The sequence below is a fragment of the Bombina bombina genome, chromosome 1, assembly GCF_027579735.1.
Source record: "Bombina bombina isolate aBomBom1 chromosome 1, aBomBom1.pri, whole genome shotgun sequence".
Taxonomy (NCBI): Eukaryota; Metazoa; Chordata; class Amphibia; order Anura; family Bombinatoridae; genus Bombina; species Bombina bombina.
Window position 1 is genome coordinate 1,468,032,728 of NC_069499.1, and position 17,444 is coordinate 1,468,050,171.

The 17,444-nt window shown below is 37.1% G+C and overlaps 1 protein-coding gene across 3 annotated transcripts in view; it reads right to left on the minus strand.

Moving 5' to 3' along the window:
* CEP131 (centrosomal protein 131) overlaps positions 1 to 17,444 on the minus strand; it is a 245,043-nt gene that overhangs the window by 76,214 nt on the left and 151,385 nt on the right. For all 3 annotated transcript variants that reach the window (XM_053706713.1, XM_053706721.1, XM_053706704.1), the window contains 2 exons: positions 15,351 to 15,468; positions 14,143 to 14,217 (listed from right to left, as the gene is read on the minus strand). In XM_053706713.1, coding sequence (XP_053562688.1) covers positions 14,143 to 14,217; positions 15,351 to 15,468 — 193 coding nt within the window. The remainder of the gene's footprint in view (positions 1 to 14,142; positions 14,218 to 15,350; positions 15,469 to 17,444) is intronic.

The window sequence follows — 17,444 nt, forward strand, 5'->3', positions numbered from 1 at the left end:
TTAATAGGGATATTACAATGAAAAGCCAATAAACGTTTCCAAAACGTTAAATATGAGCAACTAGAATCTCTTAGAATAAGTAGGTGGAAGTATAATCTTGTTGCTGGTTAAAACGAGATAGAAAAACAGAATGGGACATATTGTTAACAAACCCATTAAAAACAGTTTCTAAACTTCCTGAAAAGCAAACTCCATTTGATTAAATTATACGTATACGAAATTGTGTCTTCTAACAAGAGTAAGAGAACAATGCGGTGCACCCAACAAGCCGAAACAGGCTAAAATGGTGCCTTTCCAAATCGGAGAAGGAGGCGGGTAAGACAAGAAAAAACGTCAGAGCATGGATTGATTCATGCTGCCGAATGCTATGAAAACCCCAACTCACACTAAAAACATGAAGTGTTGCAGCGGGAATAATAATTAACAAAAACTTTTAATTTTAAGTTAAGTCATGCAGAGCTGCGTTTCTCTTGTGGAACACCCAGCCCCGTAGGAAGAACGCCGCTAACAAATGTTGCGCTCTCACAACATGTCCCGCCATTGCACACAGTCTCAGACTGTGTAAATAATGCATTGAAAGTGTAATTTCAAATCTTAAATCCTCTTCTGTACACATAAAATTAAGGGTCAACAATAAAACTCTGAGCCCCCAATTAGAGAGTTAACCCCTTCCATGCTGTGAAGGGAATTAACTCCTAAGTCTCCAGAGTCACAGCAATTATAGTGCCTACAACTGCCATTTAACATTCTAACCAAGGATATATTGTTCCTCCTTAACCCCTTCAGTGCCAGCCTCCTAGCCCCAGAAGACAAAAAGGTACTTACCTGCATTCTAGCCATCCGGCAGGACGACAACTTACACGGCGTGAGAGGACGACACTACTCACAGAGGCCTGTAAACAGAGAAAGAACAGAGTAAACTTACTCAGGCTTTCTATACTCTGGGCAGCAAATATGTTAGGAACTTGTAAGGTGGGCCTTGCTGCGTTTTCCTAACTGCCTTAAAGCCACCACTGCCCTACTAAAAAGACTAACGTGGAGTACAAGATAGGAAAGATCAGAGCAAACCTACTCTGGCTTTCAAAATAATAAAATCTTGATTGAAGATAAATTCTTCAGACACCAAAATCTTCACCTCCTCCTTGCACTGAAGGCAAAGAGAATGACTGGGGATTGTGGGAAGGGGAGTGATACTTGCTCTATTCCTCCACCTGCTGGCCAGGAGTGATATTCCGAACAGTAATTGATGATCCTGTGGACTCACCATATCTTAGGAAAGAAATATGAATTTTCTTTATTACAGTCTACAACTTTGCTGCTGGCCAGGAGTTGAATATCCCACTAGTAATTGGAATGACGTTGTGGACTCTCTAAGTCTAAGGAAAGAAATATGATTTTCTTTTATTACAGCCTGTACTTGTCACTTGTATTTGGAAACTAAGATATCCAGCGCAACCAATATTTTGTGCTTTAGGCTTTTTAAACTGAAACTTTGTCAAATCATATCAATGACTGATCTGATTGTGATTACATGCAGAAATGGAAGCGCTCTACCAGGAATGAACAACAGTTCAGTAGCTTATTCTATGGCGAGCTACCACCTGAAACAGTCTCTTGTAGCCCAATTGTGTTTTCCAGAAAGGAGAACTTTTCTGTAGTATATCAGTCTGATCCCACCTAGCAAGGTCAGTCCAGCCCTGAAATACCAGGCAGTCTTCCTTTAAACAAGGAACATGGCTACCCCAGATCATTGTTTTGGCCTTCTTTGGGCCTCATCAGTGAGGTGCGGCACTCCTCTTTCTGTATCTGAAATATGACCCTGAGGCTGCTCCAAGGTGTTAATTAGCCATAGAGCAAGCTACTGAGTTGTTGTTCGTTGTTGGTAGAGCACTTCTCTTTCTGTATGTATTTAAAATATGACCCTGGGGAAGTCTCCCTAAGGTTGATGGAGGAAACCAAACGTGAACTCCTTGCCTAATGTGCTTAGAGGAACATGGCTGAACCTCACTGGTGAGTTCCAAAGAAGGCTGAAATGATCATCTAGAGTTGCCATGTTCTTTGTTCAGAGGAGGTCTGGTATTATGGGGCTGGATTGACCTTGTTAGGCAGGATCACACTGATATACTTCAGGAAAGTTCTCATTTGTGAAAAGCACATTTTGGCTAAAAGAGGCTGCTCCTAGGTGGTAACTCGTCATAGAACAAGCAACTAAGCTGTTGTTCGTTCCTAGTAGGTATGCTCTGAATGTTATACAATAATCTCAAGATTTATGACACCTTTATCTATACAAAGTGTTCAACGATTTGTCCAACCATAATAACAGATACAATATTTTCAGTCATAGTAACAGAATAAAATGTACAGTGAAATTTTATAGTGATATAAATTAGCTATGTTAATAGTATTTTAAGGGGATATGAAACCCAAATGTTTTCTTTCAGGATTCAGATAGAGCATTCAATTTTTTTTTCAAATATTTATTTATATCCAACAAGGACCCATAACGATCAGATAATAATAAAAGAAACATAGCCATTGAGTAAAAACAAAAGCAAAACTTTTTCCAAACCATAGCTTGGGTATAACAAATGTACATATAGTATACAAAATATTGCACATTCAATACTATGTTATAGGTATACATCAACTCTTTGAATGTACCTTATGTAAGTAAAAAGAATAACCCATATGATAACACTATGCTTCTTAATACTCTATACCTTGTTGAGTTTTTATTTTTACATAGAAAAACAACACAATACCCCAAAACAAAAAGTAATAAAAAAAAGAAGACAAAAAAAAAAAAAAAAGGGGGGGAAAAGAGAACCCTTCACCATCTCCCCAGCAGAACTAGTTCAGAATTACGTAAGGGATGTATCAAATATTCAATTTCCGTAGGGGAAAAAGCTTTTATGAATGCTGACCATTTGAGAAAGAAATTAACAATATAGACATCGTTATCAACACTAATATTATATTGTTCAAGAATACATTGTTTTTTTAAACAGTTTTTAATTTCTGATATACTAGGGACCGTGAGCGTTTTCCACTTTTTAAAAATAAGATATCTAACAGCCAATATAGTTATATTAATAAACTTCACATTAAGTTGTCTATCTTCTGGGTCAAGAAAGAGAAAAATTATATGTCTGCCTGTCAAGTTTAATGATGAGAGCTTTAGTGTCTTGCAAAGCCAAAATTGGACTTTGGACCATACGTTTTTAATTTTAGGGCAGGCCCATAACATGTGCAGAAGATTTGCAGAGGGAAACGAGCATTTAGGACATGTAGTAAAATTCATACTGCCGCACCTCGCTCCTTTTTCTGGTGTAAAATATGTCATATGTAACAACTTCAAATGAGATTCTCTCCATGTGGCAGAAAGGGTTGTTTGAGTAACCTTTCGAATTGAGAGAGAAGGTATTTTAGATTCTACTTCCTGAGATAACAATGTAGCCCAATTAATAGCAATTTTATCAAGATTAATTGTGCCCCTGTCGGAAACAATAATCAAATAGCATGGAAATATTGACATGAGTCCATTTTTTGCCAGAATAAACCAGTTCTCTATGTGCCCCAGTGACCAGTTCCAGCCATACTCATTCACTAACTTCATAGCATAGTGTCTAGCCTGAAGATAGGCAAAAAAGTTTCTCTGGGAGATATTAAATTCCACCCTAAGAGCATCAAATGATTTCACACATCTTTTTTCTATGTCAAGCATCTGAAAAACATTAACAAGCCCTTGGGTCTTCCACTCTAAAAAGATTGAAGATGGTGTTCCTAACTGAAATTGTGGGTTCCCCAGAAAACCTAGGAATCTCGACACCCGGTGTTCTATTCCTAACAAAGTACATATCTTTTCCAAGCTAGAATTATATTATATATAGATCTACAACGTTTAACTTGGGGTGGGATGTGAGTAGTGTCGAGATGAATCAGCGCAATAGGTGAAAAAGGATACAAAATACTGCTCTCTAAGTCATTGTTTGTAACATAATTATGAGAAAAAAGCCAGTCTGACAGAATACGAACCAAAAATGCATAATTATACACTTGTAAGTCAGGTAAAGCCAGGCCTCCGGATCCTATTGGAAGGGAGAGTTTTGCAAGTGATATTCTGGATTTCCTACCCTGCCATAGGAAAAACCGGAGCTGTGAATTGAATAAACTCAAATCGTTCTTCCTTAAAATCAAAGGAGTATTTTGCAGGACATATAGTATTTTTGGCAATAAGATCATCTTATAGGCTGCTATGCGTCCGGACAAGGACAACGGTAAAGTCTGCCAGTTCTTAAAAACTGATTTGACCTTATTCAACACAGGAAGAATGTTCAGGGAGTACCAAGAATCAGGATTACTTGAGACATTTATACCCAAATATCTAAATGAGTCATTCACTATAGAGAAGGGTACATTTATAGGGGAGCTGTCTGTGTGCCTTATCCAGAGAAGTTCAGATTTCTTCATATTTACCTTATATCCTGAGAAGGAACCAAACTGTTGTATAGTTGATAAGAGAATAGGTAAATTTCTACGTAAGTTAGAAAGATAAATGAGAATATCATCAGCATATAATGCTATTTTCAACTCCCGCCCAGCCACCCCAATCCCCTCCAGTCTCTGTCTTATCATTATAGCAAAGGGTTCTATAGCAATATTGAAAAGGAGCGGGGAGAGGGGACACCCCTGCCTAGTCCCCCTATGCAAAATTATTTCTGGGGATAGCTGGCCATTTACTATCATTCTTGTGGAGGCTGTGCGATATAATTTTTCAATAAACTTAGCAAAATTACCTTTTAGCCCAAATTGTTCTAATGAAAATAGAAGATGATCATGATAAACTGAGTCAAAGGCCTTTTCGGCGTCTATAGCCAAAATTGCCAAGTCTGAGATACCTCCCTCCTCTGGACGATCAGCATCCATACCATTCGAAAAGTAATCCAGGGTGAGCAGGAGTTCCCTTATTTTGGCCGCAGAGTTCCTATTCTTCATAAAACCAGCCTGATCTGGGCTAATAATCAAAGGAAGAAGGGACTGGAGCCTCTGGGCGAGAATCGTAGTCAACAATTTATAATCGGTGTTCATCAAAGCTATGGGGTCTATATGAATCCACCATTCTTGCATCTTTGCCCTTTTTTAAAATTAAGGACGTGTATGAAGCTGTAAAATTAGATGAGGGTTCATTTCCCTCTATATATATATATAGTTAAATAACGAAGTTAAATCAGGTATTACGGTGGAGGGTATCATTTTATAAAACTCATTAGGTATTCCGTCCGGGCCGGGTGCTTTGTTATAAGCCAAATTTTTAATTGCCTTTGCAACTTCTATTTCCGTAATGGGGGATTCAAGTTCCTCAATTAGACTAGGTGTTAATAATGGAGAAGAGATTTCTTCCCAAAATTTTTGACGTTCTGTGAAGTCTGAAATCCTGGGGGAGTATATTCCCTTATAGTAATCATAAAAAATTTGAACAAGATCCTGGGAGGAACTAAACATCTGACCCTCTTTTTCTAGGGAATCTATTAGCTGAGAACCCAAGTCCTGCCTTACCAATCTGGCCAAAAGTTTTCCAGTCTTGTTCCCATATTTGTAAAGTTTCGCAGAAAACCGAACTTCCTGCTGAGTAGATTTATAAAGTAGAAATGAATCTCTCTCTTCTAATGCAGTAATATATTTAACCCATTTCTGGGACTTCTTTCCTAATAAATATGAGTTATAAGCATTTGTAACTGCACGGAGGAGTTCATTTTCGCGTTTTTTAAATTTCTTGGTGCGCCTAATGGTGTATGCCAGGAGTTCCCCCCTCAGCACTGCTTTAGCAGTTTCCCAGAACAAAGAAGGACGGGCTCTAGCCTCCGCATTGAACAAGGCAAAGTCCAGAAACTTAGTTTCGAGGAAGCCTCTAAATCCAGAATCAGCAGACAAGTATTTAGGGGAAAAAAAGGGAGTATTTGTATGTGAAAGGCCAGTCGTATGAATCTCGAAGCATATTGGAGCATGGTCAGATACCACAATAGGCAAAATTTGAGCTGATACTTTGTATTTACAAAGTCTTTCATCAACCAAAAATAAATCAATCCGTGACAATGATTTATGTGCTTTTGAAAGACATGTGAAGTCACGTGTATCTGGATTCAATATCCTCCAAATATCCTTAACTCTTAAATTAGAAAAAATCCTGGAAAACAACTTTGCCTCGAGATTATCTCTTTTAGTTTTTTTGACTAATGGCTGCTGCCTCATTCTATCAATTGGGTATTGAGGAGCCATATTAAAGTCACCGGCTAAAATTAAAAAACCCTCTGCACATGTCATAAGCCTGGCCTGAAGTGTATCCCAAAATGAGAGATTAAAAACATTTGGAGCATATACATTGCATAAAGTATACAAAATATTAGCAGCCTTAATTTTCAGTATGATATATCTCCCCTCCTCATCTGATTCACTCTGTATTATCTCATAATTGAGTTTTTTACCCAGAAGAATAGCAACTCCGCCTTTTCGGCTAGAACTAGATGAAAAAAAGACCTCCTTAACCCAAGAAGATTTTAGTTTAAGAATTTCTTGAGTCTTTAAATGGGTTTCTTGTAGAAAAACAATAGCAGTACCTATTTTCTTCAAATAAGAGATTATCGTTTTTCTCTTAATAGGAGAAGTTAGCCCTCCTATGTTCCATGAGGTAAATTTAATCCCAGTCATTATAATAGGTATCTATGTTCAAGAAGGGAAGATGGTGAGGGGGAAAGGAAGAGAGAAAAAAAAAAAAAAAAAAAAAAAAGGAAAACCCCAAAACATACGACTAATCCACCTGAGCCGTCTGTTGCCCATTTGCTGAAAAGGGCCCATCTTAGAAGAAGAAAAATATCAGATCTATTCTAATTTTTACCAGGGAGAAAAAAAAAACTAAATAGTGTGTCACCTCAACTGCTCAGGTGTGCAGTTTTTGGTGAAAAAAGATTCTGCCGTACGGGCAGAATCAAAAAAATGCAAAGTGTTGTTGCACACAAGTCGCAACCTGGCAGGATGTAAAATTGTCGCTCGCAGCCCCTGCTGTATAAACCTAGTACATATCGGAGCCAACTGCCTTCTTTTTGAGGCAGTTTCAGCTGCATAGTCCTGAAATAAAAGGATTTTTGTACCTTCCAGTAAAATAGGTTGATTTTTACGAAAGGCTTGTAAGAATGTAATCTTGTCCTGGTAGTTCAGGAATTTAGCTATGATTGGCCTCGGCCTCATATTTTCCTTAGATAAAGGTGATGGCCCTAACCTGTGCACCCTTTCTATAGCTGGCTGAGTTTGAGGTATATTCAACAATGCTGGTAATGTTTGTGTTATAAATTTATTTAAATCCTCAAACTGCTTCCCCTCAGGTACCCCCACTACTTTCAAGTTATTGCGCCTAGCGCGATTTTCCAAGTCTTCTACTTTATTTTGCAATTTAGCAAGGGCTGAGGAAGTAGCTTCTAGTTTACTGTTTTGAGCTAGTGTGAGATCTTCTAAGTCAGAGACTCTCTGTTCAACTTCAGAGAATCTTTCTGAGAATTGTTTGACTTCTGTAGCTAGCTGCGCAATATCTTGTTTGATTTCTATTCTAAGTAAGTCAAACTTGGGTGCAAGAGCAGCAGAGATATTTAAGACTAGAGACTGTGTATCAGCAGAATCAAGTAAATTTGACGATTCTTGGGTTACCATTTGTGGCTCACCCACAGGCTCTGGATTAAGTCTATGTTTTTTATCCTTCTGTCTAGCCGACATGACTGAAGGTGATGTGCGAGATTGTGTGTATAGAAATGTATCCATAAAATAATGGGAGTGAATTGTGAGGGAGAGCAAAAAGAAGAAAGAGACAAACTAATCTACTGAAGAAGGGAGGGAGGTGTGAAGGATATGTGAGGAAAAAAAAAGGGTGCACACTTTTGTGTATTGGTTAAGTTTATCTTCTCCTCTGAAGGGAGAGAGAAAAAAGAAAGAATAACCGTGATCTAAGTGAGTCAGGTTCAGTCATGCTGGTGACAAGATAAGATATATCATAACACAGAAAAGGGGTCCTACTTTGGAGCCTGCAGCATTCTAACCTTTAAGAAGGTCCTCAATATTAATTAGAATACCGTTATAAATTTTCAGCTAAGAACAGAAAAAGCAGTATTTAACTACACAAGCCTCCTAGTCCGAGGCCACCAAATCAATATTTTATAAATTTTAGAAAGAATCAGCTTTTAAGGTACTTTTAAACTAGTTGATACTCAGATTGTTTTGCCTGTGTGTGTCTAGCACACAAGATTACTTGTAGGCTATTAACACACCTCTAGACTAAGTATAATTCACTTCTATGAAACCAATGCTCATGGTGTATTTTAACACAACTTGATGTAACTTTAAAACTTAAGCAAAGCTATGTAGAGTAATCCAATGTTATAATACATTTGCTGTGGGTTTGAGAGAGAAACAAAAGAAACCCCCAGTCAATTAGTAGCAGTCTAAATGGTTCAGGAAATATGATAATACAATGTTTCACATTTTGCTGCTACACATTAACAACATGCAGTTTCCAGGAGAATTATATACCAATTAGAAACTAGGGGGTTCTAGATTTTAAATTATCCTAAATACCAACTAAAGAGAACAAACCTAGCAAGTTTAGGTGTTATAAAGCGCTTATAGGCAAATAGCCGTTATTTATATCAGGGTCAAACACACCACTAAACTAAATATAATTTACTTCTATGAAACCAATGCTCCTGGTGAATTTTAACACATCTGGATGTAGCTTCAAAACTTAAGCAAAGCTATATAGAGTAATCCATTGTTATAATACATTTGCTGTGGGTCTAAGAGAGAAACAAAAGAAAACCCCCAGACAGTTAGTAACAGTCTAAATGGTTCAGGAAATATGATAATACAATATTTCACATTTTGCTGCTACATATTAACAACATACAGTTTCAAGGAGAAATATATACCAGTTAAAAACTAGGGGGTTCTAGGTTTTAACTTATCATAAATACCAACTAAAGAAAACAAACCTAACAAGTTTAGGTGTTATACAGCGCTTGCAGGCCAATAGCTGTTATTTAAATCAGGGTCAGACCAGCTATCATAGCTTATAGGTTATGTAGATTAATAACATTTAGAAAACCCCAACAAAAGGGAAAAAAGAACAAATAATTAAGGTCCAGTACTGAGCCAAGTCATTCCAGGGTAGAGGCAGCTGATAGAGAAAACAAAACTGCAAATTTTTATCCCAAGAGTTCTACGTTACCCATGACAAATAGACTAAGTTTTGAGCAGGGGACAGCCAGCGATCATCAGCCTCAGCCCCCCCTCACGCAGCATCGGTGGGAAGGGGAGCGTCTTCCAGATCGAGGAAACAGCGAGTGCCGGGAAACAAATCAGCAGGCTGTGACACAAGGATACCAATATCCTCGCCTCTTGCGTTTGTTTCAAAAAAGCAGGTCAGCTATTCTCAAGGGTATGATTCATATGCTGCTACAATGACGCCACCAGCCGACATCGATATCATTCCTGAGTCTCGTCACTTTGGCTAGAGACAGAAGAAAGTGGGCAGAGGGGGGAGGGAAGGCAGCCAGGACTACCGCTCCAGCAGCTCCGCGTTATCCTCCCCGGAACCAGCACTGCACCAGGGATCGACCCGTCTCCTCCAGCAGTGGGCCCCCCTCACGCAGCACCGGTGGGAGGGGGAATGCCACTTCAGCACAGGAATGCACAAGAAAAAAAACAGCGGGCTACACCATCCGCACCCACTGCTCCAGCCGCAATGCCGATGTGATGTACAGGGAGCTGCAGCTCCAACTCCTGGGTATTCAATTAAGCTGTACACAGGAGACAGGTAAGTTCTCAGAGTCCACACAACTTGGAATAAGTGCAGCGCCTCTCACCTCCGTCCTCCGTTTCAAGTTATTCAGGAGTAAACAGGAATTTGACTTGCCTGTTGATTTAGCTGAGCACTTTTTCTTGGGTTACCCCGGCTTGATAGGGAGACTGTGTGACAACAACCGTTTTTTTTAAAGGATATTAATATAGTGATAGGTCCTTTTTCAGGGCTGCTACCTGCAGCTATTTAGTGCATTGTCAAGGCACTATAGAGTTTCCAGCAGCGATGATATTCAGCAATACAAGCCACCCTAAACTAGAGGGTTTTAGGCGCGGTTCCACACCAACAGCTTGTAGGTAGGAGAGATCAGAACAGGTGCAGCACCTGATCACACACCTGTGCTCCTCCTCCGGAAGCTCTCAAGAGTCTAGAGCATTCAATTTTAAACAACTTTCTAATTTACTTTTATTATCAATTTCGTTCATTCTCTTGGTATCTTTTGTTGAAAAGCAGAGACATAAGCTTAGGAGCCTGCCCTTTTCTGGAGCACTATTTCCTGCCATGTAGTGATTAAGATGCCTGCCTACCTACCTACCTACCTACCAATATCATGGGAACAAAGCAAATATTTTTCAAATTAATATTTTTATCTATAGAAATGTTCTATATTCAATGGTGCCGCCATGTTGAAACCTAGCTTTCACTACATTCCAGTACTGACCTGTTTGCACATGTGTAGCTACTGTCCTTCAGATACCTGTAGTGTAAACTAGGTTCCATTACGGCAGCATCCATGATTAAAGGGAGGTGCATGAGACGTGTTTAGTGTCCATTTAATTTAAGTATCTTATTTATAAATGTTTATCATATTATATAAATAAAAATAATATACAAACCTATAAATGCTGCTGTAATTCTTCTATGCTACTCTTACAATAAATAATATACATTTTCTTTACTTAGAAAAATATACATATGAGTATTAAAATTTTATTAATACTATAAAGCATAACAAGTAGTTTTAAAAAAAAAAAAAAATACGTTTTCCACTCAAGTTAATTCGCCCATAACCAGGCAAAACTTTTTTTTCTCTTTATTGAGTTGTATTAAACTTTGACAATATTTAATAACAGTGATCAATTGTATACATAAGAGAAACTGTAATATAAAAACAATGAACATCAAAACAATACGGATTCTCAGTTGCAAAAATGTACAGATATAGAAGAATCACGTTGTAAATAATGTACATTTATAGAAAAAAATAAAAAAAATTGTGATAAGCAGTTTGGGACTTCATATGGTTCTACTTTGAGTGTGAAAAATTAATTTATCGGTAAGTATACATCTGTTTTTTCATACTTTCATAGAAACATATGAGTTGTTGGCATTACTGGAACAAAACCACTGACAATGTCAGCTGTCCTGTATTTCCTTCGTGTATGGTGATCTACCACAATTGGCAACTCACTTGCTGCCAAGCGGTGAATATAAGTTTTGTGAAACTAGGAAGAGTAAAACCAAAACTTCCTGATTTCCTTAGAATATTCCAAAAATATTTGAGATCACAGACAAACCTGTGTAGAAGAGATTTTTATACTGTTATTACCAGTCAAAAACTTAATACATGAACATTTATTATGAACAAAAAAAAAAAAGAGTCACAGTGCATTTATATAAAAAAGGAATTGGCAAACAATTACACACAAAATCAAAACTGTTTAAAAAAAATTAAAAAAGGAGGAATATAACAAAACCTAATACTGCACTTACATATTTGTGCCAAGTGAGCTTGGCAAGGAAAGATTGTTACTTAAGCTGTTATAAGCAGCTTCCAATGAAAAATGCCATACTAAAACTGTTAAATTGCAAAAGGAAAATAAACATAGACCTGACTTATGGCAAATATAAGCAAATACATATATTTAAAACTTTAGAACATAAAGGGCCAAACATAGCTGAGAGTGTCTTAAAAAATGATACATACTTAACAGAATACACCCATCCACATATAGCAGACAGCCAAACTAGTACTGAAAAATATCAGCAGAGGTAATGGTATAGGAGAATAACGTTGATCTGAAAAGGGAGGCAGGGGATGAATCCCTGCGACCGATTACAGAGAGCCTTTGAAAGGATTTCCCATGGGTGAAATAGAAGAAATTAATCACATCTTGCTTCACCACCTTCATAGGGGGAAAAGTTTGTAAAACTAAGGTACAAGTGTGGTGGGAGGTGTATTTATAGGTATTTTGAGGTTTGGAAAACTTTGCCCCTTCCTGGTAGGAATGTATATCCCATACGTCACTAGCTCATGGACTCTTGCCACTTATATGAAAGAAAGATGGCTACTTACGCTGTTATAAGCAGTTTCCTATGCAAAATGCTAAATTGCTAAAGGTATCATTAAATAAATTTTTTCCCTGAGGTCAGGTTTCTGACCAGGCCCCTTCCAGAGTGGGCAAGTAAGCTAGCCACCCTTTTCTTATGGAACACAATAAAACCACATAGCAAGCCCTGGCTGAAGTTATAGGATAATTTATTTTAGTTATGTAAATACAGCACACATATAATCAATCCTATTGTCACATCATTAAGATTATTTTTATATCAAACATAACATATATCTGTCATATTTGGTCATCCAGTAACAAAGTGATTAAAATGTCTTAAGATAACCTAGTGTGTTATCTCTGATCGACCTCAGGTTAGTGTTTTGATAGGGACACTGTTTTCTGTAACTCTGTGTTAAAAGGTGGGCCCATAGAAAATCACTCGCTTGAGAAGAGCAGATTGCACCTTATATCTGGTTCTCTAGATCTAGGTAATAAAAACCACCTTATATCTGGTGCGCCAGAAGTAGGTAATAAAAACATTCTTCCCCAAAACCTTCCCTTTTTTATATAGTTCTGATAAGAAGATGTAAATAGCAGGTACAGAAAAACAGGACACAAAAAGAAAAATCAACCCCATACATTCCAAAATCATGAAGTCTTCATGACAAGAACAGTGAACTGTAAATTTGGTTCTCTCTTAAAGGGAGACTCAAGTCAAAATTAAACTTCATGATTGAGATAAAGCATGCAATTTTAAACAACTTTCCAATTTACGTCCATTAACAAAATGTGCACAGTATTTTTATATTTACACTTTTTGAGTCACCAGCTCCTACTGAGCATGTGCAAGAATTCACAGCATATACATATATGCATTTGGGATTGGCTGATGGCTGACACATGATACAGTGGGAGTGGAAATAGACATAACATTACAATTTATTTAACAAAAATCTACTTCTCATTTGAAGTTCAGACTAAGTACTATTGCATTGTCTTCTTATCATGCATTTGTTGATTATGCAAATCTACTGTATTGACTGGTCCTTTAATGTGTTTCCAAGGACTTGTTATACTGGTTGCAAAGTATAACGTGTATGGGAAACTGCTCCTTTATGTTAATTTTTTATATGTAATAGCTGCAGTAGGCAATAAGTAATGGAGGCTCAGAAGTTAATAATGCAGAAATTTCACTTATGGGGAGACAGACAGAGCTTCCCCTAACTCCACCTGTTTTTAGTACTTTTTGTCTGGTGCTCCAGGTGGTCGTGTGATACATTATAGCATATTTCCTTAGACTTTTCTGTACTTCATTGTATTACTATTGTTGTTTTGACACCCTCTATATTAAGAAGGTTGTTTTTTTTTTTCTTTTGTATCATCTGTCCTTTATTTTGTAGAATTTTTCCAGTTTGGATATTCTATCCTGCTGCTTTCCCTATATTATGAATAGTTCAGTCTCACAAATTTAAACCAGAGATTGCCCAGCCATGACTCTGACCACATCCTGCTTGACCAGAACTTTACCACCAATCCTGACTTGGCTTTGGCCCAACAAGATTCTACCCTAAGGTTACCCTGACTTTATCCCCAGTCTCAGATAGTAGCTGGGAAATTTTGCAACCATGCACTTTAGCCTTTAACTACCTAACTAGCCTCTTTACTCCTGTTGTTAACACTTTCATTATTCCCACCACACTAAGCAGCCAATCTATTTACATCTGACAGCAGTCACAACTCCTCCATATATCAACATCCATATTACACCTAAGAAACAATAAAATCTGGTTTTAATCAGGTTAAAAAATATTAACCCTATAGATAACTGTTTACCTTTTATAATTAAAAAAAACAAAATATTCTATTTAGTATTTGTACTCAGTAAAACTAATCAAATTGGTACACAAAATGCAGAAAGTCTAGAATGGCATTTTTTTTTATTATAAAAGATGTACACTGGCAACCTACCTCCTTCTTCATGTAGTTTTGCTCCCATGCTTGCTTCTCAATTTCTAAACGCTCCTTCAGGGCTTTACTTTCTGCCTGAAATTAAACACACAGGATCATTACAGCCATACCGTTATTCTGACAGAACCTACTGGTGCTCCAGTTGTGTGTTTTTTTCAATTAACATGAAAACTAATTGCAATTGGTGTTGAACTTCACCTATTTTCAAGCAGTTTAACTATATACATGATCACAGAATGAAGAAGGTTGCAAAAGTAGAAAGGATTTATACTGATAAATATATATATATATATGTATATACACAGTATGTACAGTATGTATGTTTTTATATATATATATATATATATATATATATATATATATATATATATATATGTATATGTACAGTATGCATGTTTTTATATATATATATATATATATGTATATGTACAGTATGTATGTATGTATATATATATATATGTATATGTACAGTATGTATGTATGTATATATATATATATGTATATGTACAGTATGTATGTATGTATATATATATATATATGTATATGTACAGTATGTATAGTATGTATATATATATATATATGTACAGTATTTATGTATATATGTACAGTATGTATGTATATATGTATAGTATGTATATATATGTACAGTATGTATATATATATATGTACAGTATTTATGTATATATGTACAGTATATATATATATATATATATATATATATATATATATATATGTATATGTACAGTATGTATGGTATGTATATACACATTATGTACAGTATGTATGTATGAGATCGATGAACATGAAACACTAAAAATATGAGTTTGAAGTTTTGTTAAAGAGCCATTATTGTTGACAAATTACAAGCTAATTAATTAGAGAACATAATTTTAAGCCTAGCGACCCTACACCTCTATGTGTTTAACCCCCCGCAATCAGCAGCGCTAGTTACAGAGCTGGGTTGTACAACTAGTGCTGGTGATTGGGTCAGTTTCCACTCAGGACCAGCAGGGCTCTGCAGATGCCGAGTGGTACTTTGCTAGTTCTAAAATGACATGCTTTAATGAATAAGAGATTGTACATTTTCAACTATAATGGCTCTTTACGAGTGATTCATATGGAAAAATAAAGTACAGATATATTTGTAAGTTATGTGGTTAATACTCTAAAGCAAATTCTAAATATACAGTCACACATAACCTGCTTACCTGGTGTCTTCGCTCCTGCTCCTCTTTGCTCTTCTCGTACTCTTCTTTCAATGCTCTGGTGGCCAGTGCACAGTTGTCCTCAAGTTGCTTCCTTAGTTCATCCAGCTCTGACCTTTGCCTGAAAACCACAGACAGAAACCAACAAGAAATAAAGGTGGTAGTGTTAACAAGCGTTAAGTACCGCAAAGAAGAGGTTAAAAAACAGAAATGAAATGTTGGCAATGTTTGTATCCTGGCTCATCTTCCTAGACATTAGCAGCCAGTGAGAGAGATTCAACTGCAGCAGGGCTTCTTCCATTACCTGTGAATGTGTCCAGAACAGGACGTTTACATAATGAAGCATTGTGCGTCCAAACAAACATTTTAAAACTGAGGTTGAACATGATAACCCTTTAAAACATTGTAAGAACACTCTCGCTTTTCTCTCTCTCTCACTATATATATATATATATATATATATATATATATATATATATATATATATATATATATATATATATATATATATACACATATATATACACATACAGGGAGTGCAGAATTATTAGGCAAGTTGTATTTTTGAGTATTCATTTTATTATTGAACAACAACCATGTTCTCAATGAACCCAAAAAACTCATTAATATCAAAGCTGAATAGTTTTGGAAGTAGTTTTTAGTTTGTTTTTAGTTATAGCTATTTTAGGGGGATATCTGTGTGTGCAGGTGACTATTACTGTGCATAATTATTAGGCAACTTAACAAAAAACAAATATATACCCATTTCAATTATTTATTTTTACCAGTGAAACCAATATAACATCTCAACATTCACAAATATACATTTCTGACATTCAAAAACAAAACAAAAACAAATCAGTGACCAATATAGCCACCTTTCTTTGCAAGGACACTCAAAAGCCTGCCATCCATGGATTCTGTCAGTGTTTTGATCTGTTCACCATCAACATTGCGTGCAGCAGCAACCACAGCCTCCCAGACACTGTTCAGAGAGGTGTACTGTTTTCCCTCCTTGTAAATCTCACATTTGATGATGGACCACAGGTTCTCAATGGGGTTCAGATCAGGTGAACAAGGAGGCCATGTCATTAGATTTTCTTCTTTTATACGCTTTCTTGCCAGCCACGCTGTGGAGTACTTGGACGCGTGTGATGGAGCATTGTCCTGCATGAAAATCATGTTTTTCTTGAAGGATGCAGACTTCTTCCTGTACCACTGCTTGAAGAAGGTGTCTTCCAGAAACTGGCAGTAGGACTGGGAGTTGAGCTTGACTCCATCCTCAACCCGAAAAGGCCCCACAAGCTCATCTTTGATGATACCAGCCCAAACCAGTACTCCACCTCCACCTTGCTGGCATCTGAGTCGGACTGGAGCTCTCTGCCCTTTACCAATCCAGCCACGGGCCCATCCATCTGGCCCATCAAGACTCACTCTCATTTCATCAGCCCATAAAACCTTAGAAAAATCAGTCTTGAGATATTTCTTGGCCCAGTCTTGACGTTTCAGCTTGTGTGTCTTGTTCAGTGGTGGTCGTCTTTCAGCCTTTCTTACATTGGCCATGTCTCTGAGTATTGCACACCTTGTGCTTTTGGGCACTCCAGTGATGTTGCAGCTCTGAAATATGGCCAAACTGGTGGCAAGTGGCATCTTGGCAGCTGCACGCTTGACTTTTCTCAGTTCATGGGCAGTTATTTTGCGCCTTGGTTTTTCCACACGCTTCTTGCGACCCTGTTGACTATTTTGAATGAAACGCTTGATTGTTCGATGATCACGCTTCAGAAGCTTTGTAATTTTAAGAGTGCTGCATCCCTCTGCAAGATATCTCACTATTTTTTACTTTTCTGAGCCTGTCAAGTCCTTCTTTTGACCCATTTTGCCAAAGGAAAGGAAGTTGCCTAATAATTATGCACACCTGATATAGGGTGTTGATGTCATTAGACCACACCCCTTCTCATTACAGAGATGCACATCACCTAATATGCTTAATTGGTAGTAGGCTTTCGAGCCTATACAGCTTGGATTAAGACAACATGCATAAAGAGGATGATGTGGTCAAAATACTAATTTGCCTAATAATTCTGCACTCCCTGTATA